Source organism: Podarcis bocagei, assembly GCF_964188305.1.
Source record: "Podarcis bocagei genome assembly, chromosome: 16".
Lineage (NCBI taxonomy): Eukaryota > Metazoa > Chordata > Lepidosauria > Squamata > Lacertidae > Podarcis > Podarcis bocagei.
In genome coordinates, this window is record NC_138142.1 from 4,831,555 (window position 1) to 4,845,822 (window position 14,268).

Here is a 14,268-nt window from a genome sequence, read left to right on the forward strand (position 1 = left end):
AGACTTGTTTCATGAAAGCAGTATCTGAACTGGAATAGGTCCTCTGCTTTTGTCCATGTAAAGCAGTGCAATGCTATTTATTTGTTGTGCCTTGCTAGCTTTTGCTGTAGCCTTTGTCCAGCTTTGCAGGGCTTCAGCGGCACCTTCTGGCAAAGCACAAGTAGGTCCATTAAAAAGAGGAGATTGCTAATAAACAAATGGGAGGGAGCAAAACTTTACAGCTGGGTTTGAACCTTCATCTCACCCCTAACCAAAATGATTGTCAGGGATCATGGGAATTGTAGTTCAACATCTGGAGGGCCAGAAGTCCCCCATCTGTGCTTTACAGCTGTGACAAAAGGCAACATCCTTTTTGACCATGTAACTTTGGTCTTATTTAAAGGTAAAGGTAAAGGGACCCCTGACCATTAGGTCCAGTCGTGGCCAACTCTGGGGTTGAGGCGCTCATCTCACTTTATTGGCCGAGGGAGCCGGTGTACAGCTTCCGGGTCATGTGGCCAGCATGACTAAGCTGCTTCTGGCAAACCACAGCAGTGCACGGAAACACCGTTTACCTTCCCGCCGGAGTGGTACCTGTTTATCTACTTGCACTTTGACGTGCTTTCAAACTGTTAGGTTGGCAGGAGCAGGGACCGAGCAACAGGAGCTCACCCCATCGCAGGGATTCAAACCACCGACCTTCTGATCGGCAAGCCCTAGGCTCTGTGGTTTAACCCACAGCGCCACCCGCGTCCCTTGGTCTTATTTAAGTTTGTGTAAATCACTCTAGGAACCAAGGGTAGGATATAAATTGAACAAGTGAACAAGCATTTCTCAAATTCAGTAAGTGAAGGCACACACTTTGAGGAAAAAAACAGAGACTAATTTCACTCCCACCAAAACAAGATTTACTTTCTGGAATTAGAACCTTCCTTAGATGACCCCACCACTTCTACTGGAGTCACCACTGATTTGAACATACCTCCTGGTTGTTATGAGGCAAGCCCAGAGCAGGGACTCCAGAGCGTGGCTAATTCAGCTGTAAAGGGATGCGGGTGGTGCTGTGGTCTAAAACACTGAGCCTTGCCGATCGGAAGGTTGGTGGTTCAAGTCCCTGCGACGGGGTGCGCTCCCACTGCTATGTCCCAGCTTCTGCCAACTTAGCAGTTCGAAAGCACGCTAGTGCAAGTAGATAAATAGGTATTGCGCCGGTGAGAAGGAAAACACAATTTCTGTGCACTCTGGCTTCCGTCACAGTGTCCTGTTGCGCCAGAAGCGGTTTAGTCCTGCTGGTCACATGACCCGGAAAGCTGTCTGTGGACGAACGCCGGCTCCCTCGGGCTGAAAACGAGATGAGCGCCGCAACCCCATATTTGCCTTTGACTGGACTTAACCGTCCAGGGGTCCCTTTACCTTTTTTAAAATGCCACTATGCTGATAATGGTTGATTCAACCACACCTAATGCAGGTTAATGAAAAAGAGGCAAGTACTGTGGTAAATCAGTGATAAACTGGCCACCTCCTCCTTTGCATGGGTTCACAAGTGCCTTCAATTATTTAATCCTGAGTAATTGAGACATGCTCATGAATCCAGGCAGTGTTTGGGAGTTAGTGGTGTGAACTTAGGTTAAAAAAAAAATGGTAAAGGACCCCTGGATGGTTAAGTCCAGTCAAAGGTGACCATGGGGTGTGGTGCTCATCTTGCTTCAGGCTGAGGGAGCCGGCGTTTGTCTGCAGACAGGTTTCTGGGTCATGCGGCTGAACTGCTTCTAGCAGAAAGGAACATTGTGATGGAAGCCAGAGTGCATGAAACCTTCCCGCTGCCACAGTACCTGTTTATCTACTCACACTGGTATGCTTTTGAACTGCTAGGTTGGCAGGAACTGGGACAGGTCACACAATTTGAACCGCCGATCGAGACAAGTCGATTGGCAAACCTGAGAGGCTCAGTGGTTTAGACCACAGTGCCACCTGCTTCCTTCTGGTGTGAACTTAACCCATGACTCAATCGCTAAAATGTTCTGAGAATTGTGACAGACTGATGAAAAACACAGGACTCGTTGCTTGTTAGAACAATAGCTTTTTTTATTTATTTGACACCTACAAGATTTTGGTATCTTGCAGTTCTGTGGACAGGTTTATACAATCTCAAATTTTCAATAGTGCAACCTGTGCAAGCAAGAAGAAAAATGACAAACATTGTCCTTCACTTTCTTTATAAACATCTACTATTATAGGCAAAACAAAACTTACCCATATTTTTTAGATAAGTGACTATTCACATTTTGTACATTTACAATTTTAAACAGCTCCAGGATAAACTCTACAATGTCTTACAACATAAACAAAAGTATTCAAGTTACGGGGCAACGGGGAAAAAATCAACCCAGCATACACATCGGAACCCTCACGTGCTGCTGCCCCCCTCCCCCCCATGTCTAATTTACAGCTCAAGTATTGAGTAACAAAAAACAAAAACTTTTTTTAAAAGGGCTGTAATGTGAAATGGAAGTAAATTTGCACTTGTGTTTCCTAAAAACCTCACTGGATAAAGGAAACGTTTGAGAAGGAAAGAAAAAAGAAAATAAATCAGGCTTTTTTAAAGCCATTCTTGCAGCACACAATTAGGAACACCATCAACACATTTTAAAAAAGGAACTTTAAAAATTTAAGATGTTTTCATCACACACGCACACAAACATGTTGCAGATTCAAATATATAACCTCTAGAAGAAAGCCAGAAAATGCAATTGCTGGGCCTTTTTCTTAAAATGCAATCCTCAATGCTGTACTGAGATTGTCTCTCTCTTCCTTTTCCACGTTGACTTTTTGTGTAGGAGATCCTGCTCATGCCTAATCCAAAGACATGCACAGCCCAAACAAAAATGGGGAACAAACTTGAATGTGTGGTTTGCAAACTTTTAAATTTTCATGCTGCTTTTTAAATAAATGTACTTTTTTATTGAGACCTGTGTTGCCACAATTATATATATCATCTCTACAATATGAACTCAAAATACATGCATCTGAGGACCTCTCCTGCAGCAATGGCACCGATGTACTGCATTAAACCCTGAGCACTGTATGACAAGGTGAATGGATAGGTTGGTTGGGAATTTTCAAGCCTCTTCAAAAACAAAAAGTCATGGTTTGTAGCTTAAGTAGGACAAACATTTTTTGTAAAAAGAAGCAGCTCTATAAAGAGCATTTTGGAGGGGGGGGGGTAAAAAAAGGACACATGGACCACTGTGAAACAATGTTTGGCTTTCAGTTTGACCACCCTTCAGGTGTCTCTCCACTTCTGCACAGTTCTAAGAGAGCATGATGGAACTGAAAGTTATTTCTTTGGAATTTGTCCCTGATATTTTTTTAAAATGCAATGATACGCTTGTACAGCCAAATACCAAAGACTCTCTTTTCTTATGCATTGTTGAAGTTGGTAATGCTCTGTGGGTGATGCTGTTGCCATATTTGTTGCTGTTGCACTGCAAGCTGTTGTGACTGGTCTGATGTCGAAAGGAGGTTTACAAGGGGAGACACACAATTTGCGGGAATGATCAAGCCTGCAACAGAAAAGATTGGGTCTTATTTCACAGACATTCATGCTGCTTGGAAGCAACCTACAGTATCCTTCTTGACTCCAAGGCAGTGAGTGGACCTCAATTAACTGACCACCTAAAATCTTTTACTCTGAGGACAATCACCAGCTTTGTGGATTTATGGTGGCTATTGGTGTCCAATCCCATATACTGTGCACACACAGGGATACCAGCTGCTGCCATAGATATTAAGGAAACAGGTAAGTTCTCCGTGCATCTGGGATATTGTCCTTCTTTAAGTAGAATTTGGCCACAAGAAATGCCGTCTGACCACTCCTCCTCCCTTTTTAACCTCATTTAGGGGACAGAGGCCTGATTAGAAAAGGTTATTTTAAGCATGATCAAGGGCTTGTGGTGAGCCCAGTACACCCATCCCTCCACCTTTTCAACTATGAATGAATGAATGAATCTTTATTTACGTCAGTCATTGGCCATAGCAATAAAACAATACAATATACAAAGAATAGAAATAAAAAGTCAATTATATAAAATGCATTTTAGGGTTTTGAATCAATAGTCAAATAGTGGATCGTATTCTAACTGCCCCAGCTAAAAACCTTGCAACCTTTGCTGTCATCTGCTCATCTTGATCTGCCAAGAGAAAGCACACTGTGGCAGTGGCTGGGCGACTCAGAATGGACAATAAAAGAGGGGTGATAACCTCATTCCTCAAGTCTTTATAAAGAGTGCAAGCCAGAAGGGGATGCACCACCAATTCGGTACTGCCATCTCCACAGGGACATAAGTGTTTTTCGTGTGGAAGCGAGAGTAAAAGCGTGACTACATTTTAGAATTGCTAGGTTATGCAGATAGGGTGCCAGAGAGTCAAAACGGGGCAGTGGAAAATAGTCATACCATGGGCAAAATTTCCTTATTGTGGCCAAGTTTTTCTGACGCTCAATATCATGTAGGCACTGACAAATTAGACTGTTTGCTTTACTAAAACCCAAAGTGAGTAGCTGTTGTGGTGATAAACCACAAGAGTGAAATTTTTGATAGACAATTTTAGTCCAGGTGCTCTTGTGACAATCTTGCAGCACTAGGGATATTAGACCAGGGGGATTTAAGTTTAGGCGAAGCCAATAAGTGTCCTACGCCAGATCTGTAATTCTACCGAAGGAAGATTAGCCTCTAGGCGCAATGATGCGTTTGGGACTCGGTGGTACACAGAAAATTTGCCTTACGAACTTTGATTGGACAGCTTCCATAGATCTAAGGTGAGTGCCTGTGCAAATCTGAGCCTCATATAACAACTGTGCTAGTGGTTTAGCTTTGGAACACTTCCAGGACTGATGGTATAGGTTTACCACCTTTTGTGTAGAAAATGCGTCTCAGAATTTTGCATTTCTGGTGTGCTCCCCATGACCCCGTAGACTGGGAAATAAGGCCAAGATATCTGAAAACTTTGACCTGTTCAATTAGCTGGTTGTCTATGCGCCATCTATGGGTCCTATAGTTTCTTGAGAAAACCATGACTTTGGTTTTCTTGTAATTCACGGCCAGCTGTTCTCTCTGGCAATATCCTGAAAATGCTCTCATCAGTCTTTTTAGGCCTACTTTTGCTTGGGCTATGAAATGCCGGCCCTTTGCTCCTCGATGTAAGACACTAAAGAAACATGCTGCAGATTCAATAATGTATCCTTGGAGGGGAAAATAAAATAAAATGCAAAATGAGACTTCTGTTCCTAGAAACCAACAATACACAAAACTAGTTGTACACTTTTTAAGGTTAGAGAGACTTCAGGAGTTAGACTGCCACATGGACCAAAAGGTAATGACAAATTATCAGACTTGCCTACAATCCTCTGTCCATCCTCCGTCCGTAGCCGAACGATCTGCATTTTAACATTTGTACCGCTTACTGAGGCTAGAACTCCTTCTACCTTTGTCCAGACACTTAGGACAGAACCACACAGGACATAGTACGTCCGACAGCGCAGGCCAACTTCACAAATCAGCCCCAGGCCTGCTTTTTTGCAGTTGCCTCTCCTGAAAGAGGAAGGGAAGGAGGAATACTTAAAGATAGATACACATACACAATTTTTAATGAAAAGCAACACACAAGGATACTGATGTCCCACTATATTTTCTGAATAACGCTTTGATTTTACATAACAAACTGTTGCCACACAATAGACTAGGATGAGCTGCTCAAGCACGCAAGTCAGACAAGAATAGAGGATAAAGTTAGTTCTGAACAAAGAAGGTTCCTCAAGCCTAGTTAGAACTAGCACAAATCTCAGGCTCAATATTTCTTGTGGAAAAGCTGCCAATGCAACGCTTTGGTGAAGCTTTCACTAAATATGCTCCCGTGCGAAGTTTCTTTTCTCAGAAAAGCCCAGCACACCACACTAGGCATTTTGTACTGCAGCATTTCAAGAACTCACCAGTAAGCATGGGTGCAAGTGTCTGCTGATGACGTGTACTGCTCTAGCCAGTGGGCCACAGCATCGTCAGAAGGAACCTGAAAATGAAATAAATTAGATATTACATATTTATTACAGCCAGATTTGGCTTCTTGATTTCTGAGATTAAGAGTAACTTTACAGGTCCCATTCAGATGCAAGGCCAAACCATGCTCTCATGTTACATGGATGAGAAGAATCCCAGGGCACCGCAGGCTCACATGCTCTTCCTGCCCATGCAGCCCCCAGTCCTTACTGATAGAATACCATAGCTCAACAGTTGTCTGAAGGTGCGATGGTTTGCAGAAAAGCACAAATCAGAGTTTGCTTGTTTGGAAGAACTGGCCAACTCTGATTTGGAACAAGAATCATTTTTATTTTTATTTTGCCAGGGGGAGGGAGTGAGGATGCTACATGTGAACAGAAGGCCCTGCAGAAGAGGACTATTTAACACCAAAATTATGGTTTGTCATTATGCCTAATTTAGTTGCAATACCAACTATTCAGCACCCAAGTATTTCCACAAGGTCATCTCATCTGACCATGGCTGCAATCCTAGGCATGCCTTACTTGTGTAGGAAGTAAATAAGATGGGTAGTTAGCCAGTGTGTGAGAGGGCAGCCCTGGTGAGAAGAGGCAAGCAGCGGGGGTGGGGCATGTGCACAAATTATGGGTCATGTGGATAAACTACTCTTTACATCTAGGATCTGTGTATTTTTAATGTAATGGATGCATATTAAGGGTATTCATGCATGATATTCATGCATACTTTGTTTTTCCCCTCCGCAAGATTATAGGTTTAATACATATGTGGTATTTTAATGTTTTCCACATGTTATAGTTAAATTTGTTTTCAAAAAGCAAGTAACCTTTTTATATTTTTTCTTTATTTCTGCATACGTCTCCAGTTTCAATTGTTTCCCAGTATTTGGTCTATATACTAGAAAAAGCTTCTTTTTGGGATTCACTTCTTTCACCAGGATGGCAGTTTTCTTATTGTTTCGTATCTGGAAGAAGAAGAAAAAAAGGGGGGGGGGAGAAAATACTGTGAAAATGCAGTATGCATTACTTAAGATACTGTCAGGATTTAACATTTATTTAAAGACAGACCAGGTTTAGAATGTGTTGGATGAAGCAAAACTTACCAGAAGAATAAGAAATCAAGATAACAAACTTTTTATTAAAAAAGTGGAAATGGTTTATTGAACATTTATAGATAAATTGTAAACAGATAAAAACATTGGCACGAGTATTGTAATTACCTGGTTTCATAAGAGTATATATTTAAAGACGATGAATAAATGAGCAAATTAGGTTAATTTGGATACACAGAAAATATTAAAAATAAATTTAAGGAGCCGCAGAAAGGGGCAAGAAAGTCAAGTTTTGAAATGTTAAAACGATTGTAAAATTAGTGAAATGTATAAAATTAGTGAAATGTATAAACTTGAAAAGTATCAATAAAAATTTTTTTAAAGGAAAAAAGAAAGAAAATAAAACAGTCCTGTCGATGGTGAAACACATCCCTAAACGCAAAACAGAATTTGTTTTATACAGAAGCAGAGTTGGTGGCTTGTTTACACACACGTTGTGGTAGCAGTCAATAAATCACACAACACTCCCCAGAAGAAGAAGAAAAGAAACTGTTGGATGAAGTTAAGGAGGCAACAAAAATTTCAAGGAGGCAGCTTTATGGCACATGCAAGAGTAGTTCTGTCCTTCTGACCCAAACCTCAGCTCTGCTCCCAGATCTGGTCTGAGGGGGCTGCTATTCCGGGAAAAGCCATCTTTTGCCACCATACTCTCAATCTCAGGCTCCCACCTGAAATACTGACTACACAGTGTTTCAAATGCTTAAAGATACACTGCATAAATGTCAAGTATTATTTCTTTATTACCTTAAGAAATTATTAGGTTTGTAAGAAGGTAAAAGGTAAAGGACCCCTGGATGGTTAAGTCCAGTCAAAGGTGAATATGGGGTTGGGGCACTCATCTCGCTTTCAGGGCAAGGGAGCTGGTGTTTGTCCACAGACAGCTTTCTGGGTCATGTGGCCAGCAGGACTAAACTGCTTCTGGCACAATGGAACACCGTAACGGAAGCCAGAGCGCACAGAAATGGTGTTTACCTTCCCGTCGCAGTGATACCCATTTATCTACTAGCACTAGTGTGCTTTTGAACTGCTAGGCTGGCAGAAGCTGGGACAGAGTAATGGGAGCTCACCCAGTTGTGGGGATTTGAACCACCGACCTTCTGATCGGCAAGCCCAAGAGGCTCAATGGTTTAGACCACAGCATCCACCCACTCCTTTTTTTACCTTTCTTTTTTTGTTTTTATTACACACAAGATATACTAATGTCCAATGAAGTTAACATGCTTTTGGGTGGAAGTTTGCAGAGAACAATCTCACCTGAAGTGATAAATAAAATCCATCTTCTGGTCCAGTTTGTTCAGCCCAAATCTTAGTTGCTTCTTCCCAAGACATCCCTCTCTCCACGCTTATCTAGAAAATACATTAAAAGTCAAAGGGTACTTAGCAGGAAGTTTTACCATTTAAGAGTCAACAAAAAATGTCAGTGGCTCATGCAAAGGTGAACAATTAACCAAGAAACTTACAGTATACAATTCAACATGTCCTGAGGTAGAATATCCTGGTGTGAGGAATTTTTTAGCATCTGCCTTCCTCACTTTCTCATCTCCTGAACCCAGATCTTCAAGAAAGAGAGTCACAAGGTACATATGAGTACAGGACATAGAGAAGAACAAAAGTCTGCAATGATTCCTGTGTGGAGGAATCACCAGTCTCTGAACAGCCTCCTCTACTGTGGCAGCATATCACTCTCTGAGGCATTTCTGAAGAAAATAAGGCAGCACGGCACATAAAAGCAGCATTACACAAGCCTGCCTGCCTTGCCATCACAAGAAATACACGAGCAGTGCTGTAGAGACATGAGATAGAGGCTAGGCATCTGGAGGCACTGCAATCCTCAGTAAGCATTACAGAACAGCACAAGTGACTGTGCATGCAATGCCGGAATGGCAGAAAGACAGCTCAAACGGGGGACTAATCAAGGAAGCAGGTCGGAAGAACTTCAGTTGTTTGGCTCTTGCTGCTACTAAAACCATGGAGCACTTCCTATCCGTTCAAGGCACCATCTCATTCTTGGAGAGGCTGAAAGAGGTGGTGGCTGGTTTCCATCTGCCTCTATTACTGGTAGTGGAAGAAAGTGGGCTCTGAAAAAATCCTGGCATAGCAGGTTGTGCGAACGAACTCATGCTCTTACCTAAAATGCCCATGTCATATCTTCCGTTCTTTTTAGCATTCTGTATTACTGCATTTAACGTGTCTGAGAAATACTGGAATAAAGCATTCTGCTGATGCACTTCCATACCCAGAATCCGGTTTAGAAATTTCCCTATATTGTTGTAATCTAGAACAAGAGGAGATGAAGCACTTTAAGACAGATATTTTTGGGGGGGGAGTGGAGGGGAGAAACACAGCATTTTATTTCATCTTTGTTTTATCGGTGGAAAAGCACAATCCTGGCAGTCTAAACAGAAGGCAGGAACCTATGGCCTTATGGATGTTTTTGGGACTCCCAGCTCCCATCAGTCATAGCCAGAATGGTCAACAGTCAAAGACGATGGGAGCCATAGTTTGGCAACATCTGGAGGGCCACAAGAACAAGGAGGAGTCTGCCAATTCTTTGCAGGGTCATGCCACAATTCCACAGAAGCACAAAACACCTGCAGTGTGTTGTATTGGGTACCAAATTCAGCTCCTGTTTTCAACATTTCCCGTAGCTGCGGGGAGCACGGCAGCATTCTCCATAGCTCTTTGGCTCAACTTTATCTACAAGCACCTCTGCTAGTAAAACCAGAATTGTGCACAACAGGAGTAATGATGGAATACAAATCTCCTTGATTGGTATAATTAAAACTAGTTGATGAAGTTAGCTGTCTTGGAAAATATTTTTTGAAGCACACAGTACACACAGCCCCACCCTTGCTATAAATGCAAGTCATCCACCCACAATGAATGCAACCAAGATCCTACATAAATGGATTGGTTAACTATAAGACAAATCATGAAACAATCTCCCTTAAAGTTCAGAGACATACAGAATACATTTATGGGTATTCTCCAATTCTCTGAAGAGGCAGATCTGTCTGGCACCTACTCCACTGTCTCATGGCTCATCACAAGGTTACCAACTGCATTATGTAGATGCAGATGGAGGTCATAGCTAACGTATCCCTATAAGCCCCTTGTGTAGGCACCAGCTGCCCACCTTTTTAGCTCAATAAGTTATCTGCACTCTGTAGTATTTCTAATCTAGGCATTCTAGATTATTTTATGAGCAAGGATATAGGCAACTGTATGAGGTACACACTCTTCCTGAACTCTGTCTGAACAGTTTCTTTCCACCCCACCAACCTCAAATCTAACCATAAAAGCTGCATTAAGTTGTTCTTCTCCCCCTCCCAAGCCCCCTTCTGTATTAGGTCAGTGAGGCAGAGGGAAAGAGCCAGGCTGGCTTCCGTCTTTAGAGCCATAAAGGACTTCAAAAGCACACTACCAATTTCAGATCACTGTGTGATCTGAAACCGTAGCTTTTGCTTTGTATAGTCACACTTGAAGACTTCGGCCTGTATCCAGCCAAGTTCTGCTTAGAGTAGACCCACTGAAATGAATGGACAAAAGTTAGCCATGTATTAATTTCAATGGGTCTACTCATAGAAAACAACCCTTTCAAATTTTGCTGTTGACTTACAAGGCCATTACAGAATTATTTATTTATTTATTTTTAAGTCAGTTACATAGACATTAAAAAGGAGCAAGTACCTTTGTCAAGCGTGAGAATTCCAGACCGGTCTTCTACATTTATTAGGCCCACACCTATTAAACCCTGACGGACATCTAGGAAGAACAAAGGGAAGCTGTCATGGGTTCCATTCTTGCTGTTTACTAGTTTACTAAGGTAATTTAAGTACCATCAGTATTTGTGAAATGTAACCAAACCTTTGATGGTTTCCCTCCCCTAAAAACTAACACAACTGATTCAATATGCAAGAGTACAAACAGGTGCTGCTATCTACTACCCAAAGGCCCAACGATTCCATAGCTGGAGTGCCATAATTAACCCAAACCATTTGTACTCTCAGATCCAAGTTCTGAAAACAGATCATGCAATTTCAAAAGGAACTGTTGAATTTAGTTGTTAGGAAAAGGTACATATAGTCCCACCAAACAATTAGAGTACATAATTTTAATTCATTCTATGAAATTGTTTCCCTTCACTGATAAACATGTTTATCACTTCAGTATTTTTTCAAAAAAATCATATACCTTTAAAGAATTCTCCTGGATAGTCAGCAGGTGGAGACACCAACGGCGAGTCTAAGTTCACAATGGACTTCATCACTATTTCCAATGCATTTCGGCCATACTGTTAATGAGAGTGGGGGGAAACTATTGTAGCCACCATAAAATACAAACATCCTTCTTTTAAAAGTATTATGTTTCTCCCCTAGAAAGTTAGGACACTTGCCTTTCACATCCAAAATCTGGCCAATTTATACAGGCAGTTTTTAAATGTTTGATGTTTTTATATGTGCTGTAAGCTGCCCAGGATGGCTGGGGAAGTTCCAGAGTCTATAACCCCAAAAGGGGAAAGGATAATGATGCAAAGAAACACCCCCCCCCAAAAAAATAACAGCCTACTGTTTTTTAAGTGTCAAGGCAAGATAGGGCCTGCTTTATTCAAAAGGTGTCTCGCTTACCTTGTTGTCAAAGTTGAACCTGCTGAGGTCTCTTGTTTCTGTTGCTCTTCGGTCGCCATGAGTGAGAGCTCCCTATCAAGAGACAATAATTTTGAGACCAAGTTGTTTTTATAATATATCATCTCCTAAATGTTTAACACATCTTTATTCACCATTATTTCACTTATCCACTGAATAATGCCTATCATCTGAAGCCAATGGCCTGGATCCAGAGATAAGCACAATGAAGGGGCTGGTGGAAATGGACTTTTCCACTCCTTCCTCCCTCCTGCAGTCTCCAACCCTTCCTCTCTGAGGGTTGGGACCTGTTGACCGGAGAGGACCTGCAGTGCAGGAGATAAACTCTCTAGATAGAGGTGCCTTCTTCCAACAGAACTCTCACTCATGGAAGCTGAGTCTTGAGGAGTGGGTGAAAAATTCTGTTTCCACCAGTCCCCTTTGATATGCTTAATTTCTGGATCCAACCCAATTTGCTTGTGCCTCAGCACATAACAAAGGTAGTGCAATTTTGTTCGATGAGAGGTACATTTTGCCCACTTGATTAAGAATTTAATCATCCAGGAGTATGGAAGATATTACAAAAAGTTGGCATAAGAAGCCAAAAGTTTGTCAGAGAATAAGGCTCATCGACCATAGCCAATAAAGATGGGTTGTTGTTTCTTCGTTAAATATTTGTATTGAAAGTTTTCAACATAAGATACAATAAAAGCCAAGCTAATAAAAAAGAGAAAAAGATACAGAAAAGCCAAAGTAAGAGAAAATAAAAATAAAACGACAAGGGGGAGGGGGAGATATAAAAGCCCTCTATCACAACTGTATCATGTCCTTTAACCATATACAAAAAGGTAGACCTTCCCAGCTCCCACCTGGGAACTTCTGTTTCTTCCCCCAGACTCCCACCCTTGGGGACCTTTTCTACCCTGTCTCCCACACAGAGCCCTTCATCATCTACCTGTCACTGATGAGAGGTACATTTTGAGCACCTGATCATGTCCACATGGCAGATCCTGTTCATTCTGCAGAGTAAAGTACAATCTATACTGGGGATAGGAAACCTGTTGCCCTGTAGAAGATGCTAGACTCCATCTCCCACCAGCTTCTCCCAGCAAAGCCAGCAATTGGAGATGATGCGAGTTATAGTCCAGCAACATCTGGTGGGCCAGATTCCCCATCCTGCATCTACCCAATGATTTGTACTGAATCTCCAACATATTAACATAAATTGGGAACTGCTTAAATCCCCCTATGAACCCCTACCCCACACAATTTGAGATACGAGAGCCACTCTCTAGACCACAGAATCTTAGATGTTTTCTCCTTTGTTTTCAACTTTAACAGAACCTGGTATAATTGAGACATGTGTTTTCAAGTTTCTGTGTCTTTAATCAAAATCTGCTCGCTTGCAGTGAATTTCCTAGTCAAAGCTACACCCTACAATCCGCTTACCAAGCTCTCCAGGCGTTTGGCAACGATTGACGCAAATCTTTGTTCTCCAGCCAGTTCAGATATTAGGAAGACATATTCTGGTGCGGTCACTTGGTTGGACCTGTGAGTTCGCCCTGGATAGGAAGAAAAAGAGGTTTTGTTCACTCAAGTCACCCGGCATCAGCCACCCATTCTCAAAAATATTGGATAGGAAAACAGAGATATATTTGGAGGCCACGTTCTTCACAACAATAAAACACATGATTCAATTAACCATCTCAAACTGTTTTCCAGGGAATTCTGTGGTTCCTCACAAATTAATAAGAGGTTTATTTTATGATTATAAAAACATTTCTTTACTGCCACATCATAAAATACCAGGGTGGGGTATAACAGCAGAATAGAAAACACTATGAAAACAGCAATACATATAATAAACTGAGCAGCTGTTCAAAAATTTTAAAATTAAACAGCCACACAGGCCTGCCAAAAAAAAAGCTTCCTCTGTGAAAATCAGGAATAGCCAATAGCTTGCTAACTGCTATCATATCCTCCTTTCAGTATACAACCACAGACACGGGTGGTGCTGTGGTCTAAGCCACTGAGCCTTTTGGGCTTGCTGATTGGAAAGTCAGCAGTTTGAATCTGCGCTACAGGGTGAGCCCCCGTTGCTCTGTTCCACCTCCTGCCAACAATAGCAGCTCAAAAGCATGCCAGTGCATGTAGTAAATAGGTCCTGCTGCGGCAGGAAGGTAAACGGCGTTTCCATGCACTCTGGCTTCTGCCATGGTGTACTGTAGTGCCAGAATCGGTTTAGTCATGCTGGCCACATGACTCAAAAAGCTGTCTGCGGACAAACATCAGCTCCCCTGGCCTGAAGCAAGATGAGGGTCACACCTCATAGTCAGTTCATATGAGGCACAACAGGCCTAGGAAATGTACACTGGAGGGATAAGACCCCACACACACCAAGAAGGGAACACAATCCACAAACACCAGAACTTGTCCAAACCCCATGTTCATTGCCAAAAATAGTCTGGACATAGTATTGACTTGAAAGAAAGAAAGACCACTCTCT

The 14,268-nt window shown here is 42.0% G+C and overlaps 1 protein-coding gene across 1 annotated transcript in view; it reads right to left on the bottom strand.

Annotated features, from left to right (window-relative positions):
* Positions 1–2,043: 2,043 nt before the first annotated feature.
* The window catches only part of SBNO1 (strawberry notch homolog 1), a 39,919-nt gene continuing 27,694 nt past the window's right edge, over positions 2,044–14,268 (bottom strand). Inside the window, exons 22-32 of the mRNA XM_081174682.1 lie at positions 13,212–13,324; positions 11,766–11,837; positions 11,332–11,431; positions 10,828–10,902; positions 9,266–9,412; positions 8,598–8,692; positions 8,392–8,484; positions 6,853–6,990; positions 5,966–6,042; positions 5,374–5,567; positions 2,044–3,542 (exon numbers count right to left, since the gene is read on the bottom strand). Coding sequence (XP_081030808.1) covers positions 3,400–3,542; positions 5,374–5,567; positions 5,966–6,042; positions 6,853–6,990; positions 8,392–8,484; positions 8,598–8,692; positions 9,266–9,412; positions 10,828–10,902; positions 11,332–11,431; positions 11,766–11,837; positions 13,212–13,324 — 1,247 coding nt within the window. The 3' untranslated portion in view covers positions 2,044–3,399. The remainder of the gene's footprint in view (positions 3,543–5,373; positions 5,568–5,965; positions 6,043–6,852; positions 6,991–8,391; positions 8,485–8,597; positions 8,693–9,265; positions 9,413–10,827; positions 10,903–11,331; positions 11,432–11,765; positions 11,838–13,211; positions 13,325–14,268) is intronic.